We start from the raw sequence: 13,661 nt of genomic DNA on the forward strand, positions 1-13,661 counted from the left end.
TACTCGATCCCACGCCTACTACGGTAATTGCCCTCTCGAATTTCCTTCATGACACTAATTGTTTACTGTAGGTTCGGTGTTGTTGTTTTTCCTTTTCACCTTATGTGTCGACCTGGTCTTGTTTGTGATTGGTAGAAGTCGCCAAGTATCGGTCACTCTGGCGTGAAGTCTAGTACCTTGTGTCCTTGTGCTTTTCCTGTGTGGTAGATATGTAGTTGAATTCCTTATTCCCTTTTTTTTTACATTCTACATATTCCTTTTCATCTTCTCCATCTTTTGGGTTTGTTTAGAGGATGCGTGGCTGGGTATACCGCTCCCAAGCGAAGCCCATTAAATTATACGATCAAGACAAGACAAGACAAATTATACGATCAAGACAAGACAGACAAGACAAGGAGAAGAAGAACTACAAGATTGTCATAACCTCAACCTCTGTCCAACAGCGGAGTTTATATTCAGAATACTGTGATTTACTTATTGTTGATTGTTTCTCTTTTATTCTGTTTAACTAACATATTTATTGCGATGGGTGATATTTTGAGGTAAATATACTTTAATTTAAAAATATTATTTACTAAAGCTTTCTTGAATAAACTGCTGTAGATGGTAAATTAAGTGTGGGAAGTATTGGTTAGGTTTGTTTTTTAGCCCGAACTTTGTTAGGTTAGTTGGGGCTATGTTGAATTGTAAGACGCTGGAACTCTTCTTCTCTTTCAATGATAGGGAATCTGTGGCAGGCACTCTAGGCACGATATTTACTTGAATGGCCGACACTTTCACATCGCATTCCTCGTGTCGTTGAAGTATAGGTTATGTTCCCATTTCAATCACTTGTCTATTAAACCTTTCAATACAGATAGCCGCGAGGATTCTGTATACTCTCCTATTTATTTCTTTAGCGTATGACTAACACATCGCATTACATATAGCCTAAATACAGTAGTAATACATGATATTTACAGTTTGAATTATTGACAGGTTCAAATTATTTACATAGTCAACACACAAGGGGGAAAGCAAAAAAAAAAAGTATCTTGGGTTTCCCTGATAGGCATTGAGAGGACACTGCTCCACAATGTGCCGAACTGTTTGCTTCACAGCACCACAACTGCACGCCGCCGAATTAAGTATTCCCCGTTTATGGAGGGAGTCGGCACATCTGCCATGGCCAGTGCGAATCCTGTTGTTAGTTGTCCAGTTCTTCTGTGGAAGATCAAAACCCTCTTGTTTGTTTTTCAGCCATGGTAGATTGTGATATTCTTATGGAGCACTGGATATCCATACTTGCTTCCAGGCCTGAAGCTGATTAAAGTTAGCGTCTGCTAGGTTTCTGGCTGTTCTAACAGGTGGGTGTCTAGATTTTAGCATGTTAATAAGAGCATCATTCATGTCACCAGGGATTGGCAACTGACTGTTGTTGGTTATTTTCTTAAAATCTTGTAGGAGAGCATTTTCTCGACGGAGGTGAGGTGGTGGAAAATGGGATAGAACAGGTAGCCAGAAAGTGGGAGTAGATCTAATTGTCCCTGATATCATACGCATAGTGTGATTCAGCTGAGTGTCAATTAATTTGTTGTGACTGCTGTTCAGCCATATCGATGAGCAGTATTTTACAGCAGAGTACACAAGACCAAGAGCTGGAGACCATAGGGTAGATGCTAATGATCCCCAGGTGGTTCCACACAGCTTCTGTAAGATGTTGTTCCTTGATCGTAAATTAGCAGCCGTATTCTGAAGATGTTTCTTGAAGGACAGAGTTCTGTCAAGAGTAATCCCTAGATATTGTGGATATCTGTTGTGGGCAAGACAAGTGTTCTCATACTGAACCTTCAGTTCACGCACGATTGGCCATTTTGTTGCTGAGGTGAAAACATGTAACTTCACTTTTATTTGGATTCCATTGTAACCTCCATTTGTAAAAGTAGCCTACTGCCCCATGGTGGTAAGATCAGCTGTCACTGTTTCTTCAGTGTTTACTATGAATTTATCTTGTACTGCCGAGCCCAATCATCAGCATATTCGAATTTCCTAGAGCTAGTTTCAGGTATATCAGCAATGTACAGGTTGAAAAGCAGAGGAGCTAATACAGAACCTTGGGGAAGACCATTGTTTAGAGTTTTCTCACTGCTAGTGCCATTTCCCAGTATTGCACGAAACTTCCTCTTGGTGAGCACGCTATAAATAAGTCGTGCAATCTTCTTACATGGCAAAATGCGTAGTAATTTGCAGATAAGTCCTTGTTTTCACACAGTATCATAAGCTGCAGTCAAATCAATAAATGCCACAGAGGTTTTCAGTTGTTTTTGAAAGCCTGCCTCAAAAAACGTTGTTAGTGACAAAACCTGATACTCTCCTAAAATTTAGTTATAAGAGTGATAAATGTGTTCTAAATACATGAGATAGTAAGTGTACTGTAGCTATTAATATATAGGACAGTGACATGTCGCTTGTGAATGAGGTCCCAGAACTGAAATAAAATCCGACGTGATCTCTGGAGGACAATAGTGGCAGTGTCACCTCTGAGGCTAAATCGTAGTCCTTGGATTTGGACATTGTTTCAGTTCTTTGTCGTAATTTACATACCTTGTACAGTATTATTCTGTTTCGACTGCTTCATTTATCGTCAGCTACATTCACTTATGGTTACTACTAACGATTTTATAAGATTGCCAAGGGTAAATAAAGGTATTGATTCGGGGGTTAAATAATTCTTTGATTGTTAGCCCTGAAGATGGTTTTCTATGATTTCCTGTTCTCACACGAGGCAGAAGGTGGGGCTCTACTTTAATGAAGGTCACGGATGCTTCCTTCCCACTCCTAGCCCTCTCTGATCCTATCGTTGCCCTAAGACCTATCTTGTCAGTGTGACTTAAATAGATTGTAAAAAAAATAAAATAAAATAAAGAAATAAGGTATTACTCCCATAATTAAATATGTACCTTGATAGATGTCAGTATCAACTGGAGCTTATAAAACTGCTAAACCAATGGTGATAAATGAACACACATCTAAACAAAGTGTAACGTCTTAAAGCCTCACTTTGCTTGGTACCATTACTATGTTCTGTGAAATGTAATTCTATTCAATGCATTGCCTATGTAGCAATATTATGTTTGGAATAGAGTGGAAGAAATTTAAAGTGAATATAATTCCCAATATGGTTATAATATTTTCTTCTTATAGGTTTAATAGAAATGATGATGAAAATGACTTTGAACCATCAGCTTCTGAAGATGACTACTCAGAGACTGAAAAGGTTTTACTGGAGAAAGTAAGGGCTGGAAGAAAGTATCATGAAGAGAGTGATGTGAGTATTCATTAAATGTATTACATGTTAAGGCAGTATTTCGGTAGGGCCTTCATGGGTGAAATGGGTTTAAAAGCCTATAACATGATGTGAAACAATACCTGAAGTAGCATAGTGAGGAGATCCTTCCCTTATGCTTGCCAGGGACCCACCAACCTACTTATATAGAGGAATTAAAACAGAGGAACTTTAAATATCACATTTGCGACCATTTTCTGTGTTGCTATTGGCTGGCTTAGGTCAGTTGCCCTGAAGTTTTCTATTGCCTCCAATAGAGCTCACATCTTTGTGCCCGCAAGGTTGCCACCTTCATTGAAAATGAGAAAACCTTATCATTTCAAATTGTCACATGCACCTGTAACCTTACTTTAAGCCATTTAGCTGTCTTTTGTCATGTTTTAGCAGGATTCCAGGGGATGCTAGAGGCCTGTTTGCCACTGTGTGGTGCTAATGTGAGAATGTGAGAACATTCTCCTTTGTTTGCCCCGCAGCCCGATGGGCTTGTCACTAGTCGTCCTAACCCATACAGCACAAGGGTCTTGTCACTACCTGGCCCTAACCAATACAGCCCAGGGGTCATCAATAGTTGACCCTGTGTTACCCAATATTCACATCATTCAGCCACACGTGGAATGACTGTCGTTGGTTTACTTCTCGCTGAGGATGTGAGTACGTGCTTGAGTGATCAACAATGCTGCCAACCTGTTTAGTTAGGAACTAAGACTAGTGACAAAACCATTGGACCGTGACCAAGGAAAGGGGGTCTGGGGGCGTAAACCCCCAGGTTACGTCTGGGAAGCGGCTTTTAGGTCTCTAGAATTCTGTAGGGCGATAAGAGCGCATTCTGTTTCTCCTAAGGCAACAGACAAATCCCTATTTAAGACTTCCTTCCCCCTAAACGCAAGGGCGCACGAATTCCTTAAGGCTGCCGCAGCCCTGTATCTGTCACTGCATGAAGGCAAATTTCATATACTTAAAAAATTATTGCTGTTGTGTATTTTACATTGTTTCGTTTCTGGTGTGTTTCTGTTTGTGTTTTATTTAGCCGGGGTTGGTAACACAATCTAACTATCATTGTTGATGGCAAATGATGTCACATTCTTTTCACGTTGGCAGTTAGGATTACATGTTGCTACTTTAGCAATGGTCAGTGGCGCTTGCTGCTCTTTAGTAGGTTATAAAAGTGTTTGTGGGGGTGGGATGGGAGTTCCTAGACATTGCAGTGAACACATCTCTCCTCTAAAAGCAGTTCCAAGTAGGCTTTGCATAATTTCTGGTTCCTTATAATGTTACAAACTTTTGGTTGCACAGTGTCAACTTTTGCCTGTAATGAAACCTTTCACGTGCCATTGTCCATTAGTCGACCAGCTACTAGTGCTGCCATTGGCTGACATGACTTCATTCCCAGAATTCATAACTTGCAGCTTCTGTTACCAACCTGCGCAGAATAACCAACACAAGAAAAGACTCTATTAGTGGCTGTAACCTATCTTTGCAAATCCTGGCCAATCTGTCATGAGAACAGTGGCCCCTTCAGGCCCACACTCCCTTCGAAAGGCTTTTTACTATCGCTGCGGCACATGCTTTCTGATTCACAATTAAGTATTTATTTTCCACCTAGTCGATACAATGATTGCTTAAGGCAATTTTTAATGGTCAAAAGTGGTACATGTTTCGTATATTATCAACATCTTCAGCCACATAACACTGTTTAGATGAAAAATGTATAAAATTGACAAAGTAATGCTTTAGAGGAAGTGTCCTTAAAATTAATCTTGTCAATCTTATGTTAATTTTAAGGACACTTCCTCTAAAGCATTACTTTGTCAATTTTATACATTTTTCATCTAAACAGTGTTATGTGGCTGAAGATGTTGATAATATACGAAACATGTACCACTTTTGACCATTAAAAATTGCCTTAAGCAATCATTGTATCGACTAGGTGGAAAATAAATACTTAATTGTGAATCTATTGAAGTGCGATACGGACCATGAAGCTGATTTTATGTAAAACATGCTTTCTGCACAGCAAGAAAAATGTAATTTAGTACTGTAATCTATCTTTGCAAATTCAGGCTAATCTCGGCCATGAGAACAGTGGCTTCTTTGGGCTATAACCTATCTTTGCAAACCTAGAACTAATTTTCAATGTGCAACCTCCACACAAAGCCATAGCAATAGCACATCTAAACCTTCCTTTCTCCTGCAATAGTTTCATTACTTTCATTTCCTTCACTATAGTTTTGTATAATATAGAGTTTGAGGGATGTTCCACCATTCAACACATTGCAAAAATATATTAAATTATAAGAAGACCGGTTTCGACTCCCTTGGAGTCATCGTCAGTTCTTGGTGAAAATTAAATCAACGGGAATCTGATAACAGTCATCATTCACAATTAGAATTAAGGAAGGTTCAACCTTTTCAATACAAAACGTGTTGTATAAGATGTTCACAACATATTATTTATTATATTATTAGAACCGGTTTCAACGCTTATTGCGTCATCATCAGCTACAAAAATCACAAATGGGCAAAGTACATATCATAAAAATTGCATAAATGACTCTTGCATGGCTGAATACAAATGATGGACTGCTTTTCTCCTTAAAGGCTAGAAGAAAATGAGTAAAATATGATGTGATGTGACACATAAAAGCGTAATAGTTTGATGGGTGAGTATTGTGCATAAAATTGGTCTGATGCTTTGAACATAAAAGTCTGGATGTGATAATAAAACGATGTAGTAAAAACAATGTAGTAAAATTGTCCATTCTTCTGTTGTTGTTCAATTAAGACACATAAGTCCAGGTTCGATGTTATATGAGGTTGGCAAGACCAACAAAAAGATTTTGTCAAGGCCGGGACACCTGATGTTAAGCGATTGAATAAGGTTGATCTTCAAATTAGTCTCAGATCAACAAGGGTGGTGAATCTTAAAAGAAAGGAAAGAAAAACTGAGTTAGTGAAATGGAAATCTAAATGGAGTCGCGGCCAAGGATGCTCATCATAACGAAAAACCACGTACCTATAGGTGATTGCATGGAAACACATCAATGAGTTGCTAGACATTACCTTGAAATGTATCGTACACTTGGCAAGCAGAACTTGGAGCTTAGAAAATTCCCAGTTCTGGCTCTAACAGTCTTGTGTTCATGGAACACGGAACACTGGAATTACATGTACTGGTTGAAAATATATACAAAACACAATACAGACACTTATAATGGTATGTAAACTTAGCTCTCTAAGAGCATTCTTGGATTTGACAGTCCTATTTCTATCTGAAATAGATTGGATAAATACACACACATTGAAGCAAAATGTACAAAGACATAGTTCTAGCCTAAACTGTCGCGCGTTCATGGACACGGATCACTGGGAACACATGTATTGTTTGAAAACACACACATACGAATTAAACACTTATAGCCATATGAAATATTGGCGTTACAATAACGTTTATGGGTTTGACTGTCCTGCCTCCATTTGACTAAACTAGTGAAACATATATACATTGAATGTACAAAGACAAACCACTTGGCATTTAAAGTTCTGGTATTTGGTTTCAAAAATTGTCATGTGTTCGTGGAACACAGAATAGAACTGCTGGTCCTGCTTCTATCTACTGGAAACTAATGCATTATCGCAGTTGGAATTAATTGATAGAAAGTTTATACACCAATGCGAAACACTTGGCACTTTAATGTTCTTGGATCTGAGTAAAAATGCCGTTGAATATTTACACAACTCGTCATACACTTGTTGAGCAGTCTTGTCACAATCAACTGAAATATGTGAACCTTAAAAAAAAAAAAAAAAAAAAAAAAAAAAAAAAAAAAAAAAAAAAAAAAAAAAAAAAAGACTTGTTGACTATTACGACCACACATCACATGAAACGTTTGGTAAACAGCTGAAATTATACACTGGTCTGAGACGCTTAGTATTTAAGAAAGATCTTGGGTCTAAATTAGAATTATTACCGTGTGTTAGTGGAACACAGAACTTGATTGTCGGCCCTGATTCAAACTACTTGCTGGTTTTAGTTTACATGACTAACAATCTATCGCAAGCCACTCTTCAAACGGCTGGTCAGCGCGAGCAGGTACAGAACACCTTCAATGCACATTTCCATAAGCCAAGGCCATACCATCACTATACTACAACAACAGTAGTCGACAACAGTTACAACTACATTAGCAAGTATTCCATATTGAAGGATGTTCCCCCAGCTCTTCAACCAACTTAAATCTACTAATAAGTTTATTCCATCTTTCCTAAAACACTGCAAGATCATGTAAACTAAAACCAGCAAGTAGTTTGAATCAAGGCCGACAATATAGTTCTGTGTTCCACTAACACACGGTAATAATTCTAATTTAGACCCAAGATCTTTCTTAAATACTAAGCATCTCAGACCAGTGTATAATTTCATCTGTTTACCAAACATTTCATGTGATGTGTGGTTGTAATAGTCAACAAGTCTTGTTTTTTTTTTTTTTTTTTTTTTAAAGGTTCACATATTCCGGTTGATTGTGACAAGACTGCTCAACAAGTGTATGACGAGTTGTGTAAACATTCGACGGCATTTTAACTCAGATCCAAGAACATTAAAGTGCCAAGTGTTTCGCATTGGTGTATAAACTTTCAATCAGTTAATTCCAACTGCAATAATGCATTAGTTTCCAGTAGATAGAAGCAGGACCAGCAGTTCTATTCTGTGTTCCACGAACACATGACAATTTTTGAAACCAAAAACCAGAACTTTAAATGTCAAGTGGTTTGTCTTTGTACATTCAATGTATATATGTTTCACTAGTTTAGTCAGATGGAGGCAGGACAGTCAAACCCATAAACGTTGTTGTAACGCCAATATTTCATATGGCTATAAGTGTTTAATTCGTATGTGTGTGTTTTCAAACAGTACGTGTGTTCCCAGTGATCCGTGTCCATGAACGCGCGACAGTTTAGGCTAGAACTATGTCTTTGTACATTTTGCTTCAATGTGTGTGTATTTATCCAATCTATTTCAGACAGAAATAGGACTGTCAAATCCAAGAATGCTCTTAGAGAGCTAAGTTTACATACCATTATAAGTGTCTGTATTGTGTTTTGTATATATTTTCAACCAGTACATGTAATTCCAGTGTTCCGTGTTCCACGAACACAAGACTGTTAGAGCCAGAACTGGGAATTTTCTAAGCTCCAAGTTCTGCTTGCCAAGTGTATGATACATTTCAAGGTAATGTCTAGCAACTCATTGATGTGTTTCCATGCAATCACCTATAGGTACATGGTTTTTCGTTATGATGATTGTTATCAGATTCCCGTTGATTTAATTTTCACCAAGAACTGATGATGACTCCAAGGGAGTCGAAACCGGTCTTCTTATAATTTAATATACTTTTGCAATGTGTTGAATGGTGTAACATCCCTCAAACTCTATATTATTTGTTAAACGTCAACACGGAAATGAAGATCATAACTTACGATAGTTTTGTATAATTTCGTAACAGTTCGTAGCACGTAAGGTCACTCCTATCAGCAATCCTATGAACTAAGCAGAGAACAAAAATAAAAGAGCATCACTCTCCGCTGAGTCTCCGTGGGCAATAAGTGGGGTGCTTTAACTAGGCTTTCTAGTGAATTGCACTGTAGGTGTATGGCAGCATTATTGGATGTTCTTTATAATGCAGTGAAAATGAAATGAAATGGCGTATGGCTTTTAGTGCCGGGAGTGTCAGAGGACATGTTCGGCTCGCCAGGTACAGGTATTTTGATTTCACTCCCGTAAGCAACCTGCGCGTCGTGATGTGGATGAAATGATGATGAAGATGGCACATACGGCCAGCCCCCGTGTCAGCTAAATTAACCAATGATGGTTAAAATTCCCGGCCCTGCCAGGAATCGAACCCGGGACCCCTGTGACCAATGGCCAGCACGCTAACCATTTAGCCATGGAGCCAGACTATAACGCAGTTATAATGTCCATTGAAGGTGAGGTAATTACTGGCAATCTACTAATAGCTAATGAATTAAACCATTGGTATGGTTTAATGAGGAGAGCAGCCTGGTGATAGGCATTATCGATAATACTGATTATTCTCTCTTCCAAATTAGCCATAGAGAATTCCAGGAAAGAATAAAAAACTTAAAATTTTGCTGGCAAGATGTAGTATTTACAGTGCACTATGTCTTCTGGTATGGGCTGGAATAAATTTGTTACTTTCTTTGACCTGTCTCAGTCTCAACCTTGACTTTGACAATATGAAAGTTACCGAGGTATGAGTGATACTAATAATACCATTCCTTATGCAGGCAGTCTCTGTTATGAATGGTGTGAAAATATCACTCATAGGGTCAGTTGGTGGATGCATTTCAGTGGGCTTGGCAGGCTGATATGTAATAACTTCTGGCTTTATGAAGAAAGCAACGGGAAACTACCTCAATCCTCATTTCCCTAGTATTCATCTTCAGTGATGCCTAGGCTATCTATGACAGCTGTTGGCAGAACTGTGGATGATCAAACCAGCCTTCGGGCTGAATACCCAACAATAACATACAACAGAATACAAGGAACAATACTAAGTCAACAGGGCCTGATAATATTGCTAGAGAGGTTCTGAAACTGGTAGGTAGAGCTATTTGGGAATACTATTTACTGTGTTTCTCAACAATACGAAAATTCCAGATGACTGGAAGAAAGCAACTGTAGTCCCGATTTTTAAAATGGGCAACAGGTTGCTAATGGACAACTATAGACCCATTAGCCATACGTCCATTGTATGCAAACAAATGGAACACATATCAACGTATCTAATGGCACAATGGGAGAAAAGTTCATGGATTAATGGCTGTCAACATGGTTTTAGAAAAGGTTTCTCCTCCGAGAGCCAGATGTTGTCGCTCTTTCAAGATATTAGCAAATCTTTAGACAAAGGTGTGCAAGTTGATGCTATTGTTATTGATTTTGCTAAAGCTTATAGTACCACATGACATTCTAATCTGAAAATTGGAGGAAACAAACATTGTACGGAATGTACAGAAAACTACAATATGGTTCAACCCAGAAGAAGAACTAAATAATTCTACACACCATGGAAGCTTCACTTCTAAGATTGATAAAAGGGTGGTCCTATATCTGGGTATTTTTGACAGACTGGACACAGAGGGTAAAGGTGGGAGGTAAATACTGTACTCTGACAAAGTTTCTATAACATTGGGAGTAGTACAGGGTAGTTTATAGGGCCACTCCTATTTACGGCATTTATCAATGATCTGCCAAACAAAATTCGAAGTGAATGCAGATTGTTTGCAGACGACTACATAATAATCACAATTATACAGTAAGTTAAAAGCTGGATTTCCCAGCTTTATAACTGTGATTGTTGGAACTATCGATATGGGGTTAATGAAACGAATACAGTACGACTGCATAATATACAGAAAAATACAGATGTTGGCGATAATAGGTTATTACAAGCCAATATAAATATACTCCATAAGTGGACACTTGATAACGGAATAAAAATAAATTCTCGAAAATGCAGTCTCATAAGAATGGAAAAGAAACATAGGCAAGGGTACATTCAGTATTGTCTTGAATCAGAATCTCTGGAGAGAGTGACTCATGCAAGTACCAATATAGTTGTTCCGTTATTGGACATTATAAATTTTCCAGCTAACTCATTCCTGGTTGCCAGCGTTTCGCCCCAGTGTGCTAAGTTGGGCTCATCAGTTGGTAAATAGCACACCCACCAAGACGCAAGGCTAGTGCATACCGTGAAGGCCACTGCGTAGGCTACTTGGAGCCACCGGCAGTGCCAATGCACTGAGACACTTCGTCTCATTTTCAAAAATTTACTCATTCAGAACAAATATTTCAGGTTCCCTATGGGAATCAGTATCTTTATCATCATTCAAGTACCTCGGAATCCACGTAAAGAGAGATCTAGAATGGGACACCCATTTAGGAAGTGTAATTTCTAAAGCATACAAGTTCTTACACTTCGTGATGAGGGTGCTAAAGGATAGCTGTTCCCAGGCAAAGGCGTAGGGCTATATATCACTCATTAGGCCAGTCCTAGAATCTGGAGCAGCCATATGGGATCCATACCAATCAGGACTCATTGAGGAACTTGAGTTGGTACAGCGAAAGGCTGCAAGATTCATGCTAAACGATTTCGATCTAGAAGTAGTGTGACAAGTATGATAGAAAAACTTGCATGGGAGACATTGGGGACTAGAAGGAAATGAACACAGTTATGTCCATATATAATGCCTACATGAATAAGCCAGCTTGGAGAGAGTTGAACATTGGCCTAGAAAAGCCCTGTTACATAATCGGGACAGATAATCATCATAAAGTAAAAGGTAAGATCACAGAAAACTAACTATGGTAAATATTTGTTTGTGAATCGGGGAATTGATGATTAGAATGCATTATGTCCAGCTGTTGTAGAGCCTTTTCCCAAAAATGTAAGATGCTTCAAGAATAGACTACAGCATTCTGTAAATTGTGTGTAAATTTCTATGTGATGGTGTCATATTTTAATGTAACGCTCAATCTACTGTAATAGTAGTGTGCTGTCACCTCTGTTGTTTGTTATGGTCATGGACGAAATTGTAAAGGAAACAAAGGAAGCCTATGGAGAAAAAAGAGATGAAGATACTGCTATTTGCAGATGATAATGTGATCTGGTGAAAGAACAGCAATGAAGTGCAACAACAACTAGATCTACTGAACAAGAAAATTGAGAAGTATGGCATGAAAATCAGTACAGAGAAAAGCAAGACTATGGTGATGTCGAGAGGGGAAAGGCAAAGAAAGGACAGTGTGAAAATTGGAAGTCAAGAGTCTGGAAATTGTGGACAGCTTTAAATACCTAGGAAGTGAATTAATGCAAAATGCTTGGGTGGACACAGAGATTAGCAGGAGGGTACAGCAGGGTAATGCATTCTACCAAAGTGTAAGAAAACTTGTTTGAAGAAGTACCAAGGAAAAGTAAAGAGATAATGTACAATGAGATGATAATGTATGTTCTGGGGATATACCTACATGGGGCCAGGACCTTTAGTCCCTGTTAAGGATGTAATGAACAGTGACCAGTACAAAGAAATCCTTCAAAGGAGGTTAGTGCCTGAGTTACAAAAACTCTCTATGATAAGATCTTGCACCATGTTACACTCACTGGATATGGTATGGTGTCCCTTTCCAGAGTTACAGTAGAAGACGGTCAGTAGTCACTTCCTTCCAGTCCTAGCCCTATTCTATCCCATTGTTGCTATAAGATCTGTCTGAGTCAGTGCGACATAAAATCAATAAAAAAATAATGAAAAACATACATATCAAGAGGGAGGTGTTTCTTTATGCACATAAGGATTGTGTTGACCACAAACTTCAAAACAGCTTTTATTTGAATAAATTTCTTCCAGTCGTCCACAGTGCAGTCTGTATGGAGTTTAGCCCTTATCAGTCGCTTTTTTTCATATTACGTCCAGCAGAAACTGCTGTCATTTCTTGATGGATGCAGTACTTTTGCATCCATCCCTTGTTACAGGCCAGAGGAAAATGTAGTTTCCACTGAAGTCCCTGTCTCATCCATGGCTGTAACAATATGGAAGCTGCAGGTTATGGGTGGTGCTGAGTAATGACATTCTGAGCGCAACCAGTGCATCTGAGTGTTATGAAATGTGGTGCTTGTAGGATTAGTTGTGCTACAATAGCACTGTCTGGCCCAGTGAGGAAAGCAATGGCAAACTACCTCACTCCTCATCTTGCCTAGTATGCTTCATTTTGGAGCTGCCATTGGATTTTGTGGTTTTCATACACTGACTGACAGAGCAAATGCAACACCAAGAAGGAGTGGTCAGAACTTTATGCCAATTGCAGGGTAGACTGACGTCACTGAGGTATGCTCATGATGTGAAATGCGCCGCTGTGTTGCGCACGTAGCGAACGATAAATGGGACACGGCGTTGGCGAATGGCCCACTTCGTACCGTGATTTCTCAGCCGACAGTCATTGTAGAACGTGTTGTCGTGTGCCACAGGACACGTGTATAGCTAAGAATGCCAGGCCGCCATCAACGGAGGCATTTCCAGCAGACAGACGACTTTACGAGGGGTATGGTGATCGGGCTGAGAAGGGCAGGTTGGTCGCTTCGTCAAATCGCAGCCGATACCCATAGGGATGTGTCCATGGTGCAGCGCCTGTGGCGAAGATGGTTGGCGCAGGGACATGTGACACGTGCGAGGGGTCCAGGCGCAGCCCGAGTGGCGTCAGCACACGAGGATCGGCGCATCCGCCGCCAAGCGGTGGCAGTCCCGCACGCCACGTCAACCGCCATTC

The 13,661-nt window shown here is 39.4% G+C and overlaps 1 protein-coding gene across 1 annotated transcript in view; it reads left to right on the plus strand.

The window, feature by feature from the left end:
- Positions 1-414: 414 nt before the first annotated feature.
- Positions 415-13,661, plus strand: part of Sas10 (UTP3 small subunit processome component Sas10) — a 65,162-nt gene continuing 51,915 nt past the window's right edge. Inside the window, exons 1-2 of the mRNA XM_067150500.2 lie at positions 415-542; positions 3,184-3,307. Of these exons, the coding sequence (XP_067006601.2) occupies positions 526-542; positions 3,184-3,307 (141 nt within the window). The 5' untranslated portion in view covers positions 415-525. The remainder of the gene's footprint in view (positions 543-3,183; positions 3,308-13,661) is intronic.

The sequence above is a fragment of the Anabrus simplex genome, chromosome 6 (assembly GCF_040414725.1).
Source record: "Anabrus simplex isolate iqAnaSimp1 chromosome 6, ASM4041472v1, whole genome shotgun sequence".
NCBI lineage: Eukaryota > Metazoa > Arthropoda > Insecta > Orthoptera > Tettigoniidae > Anabrus > Anabrus simplex.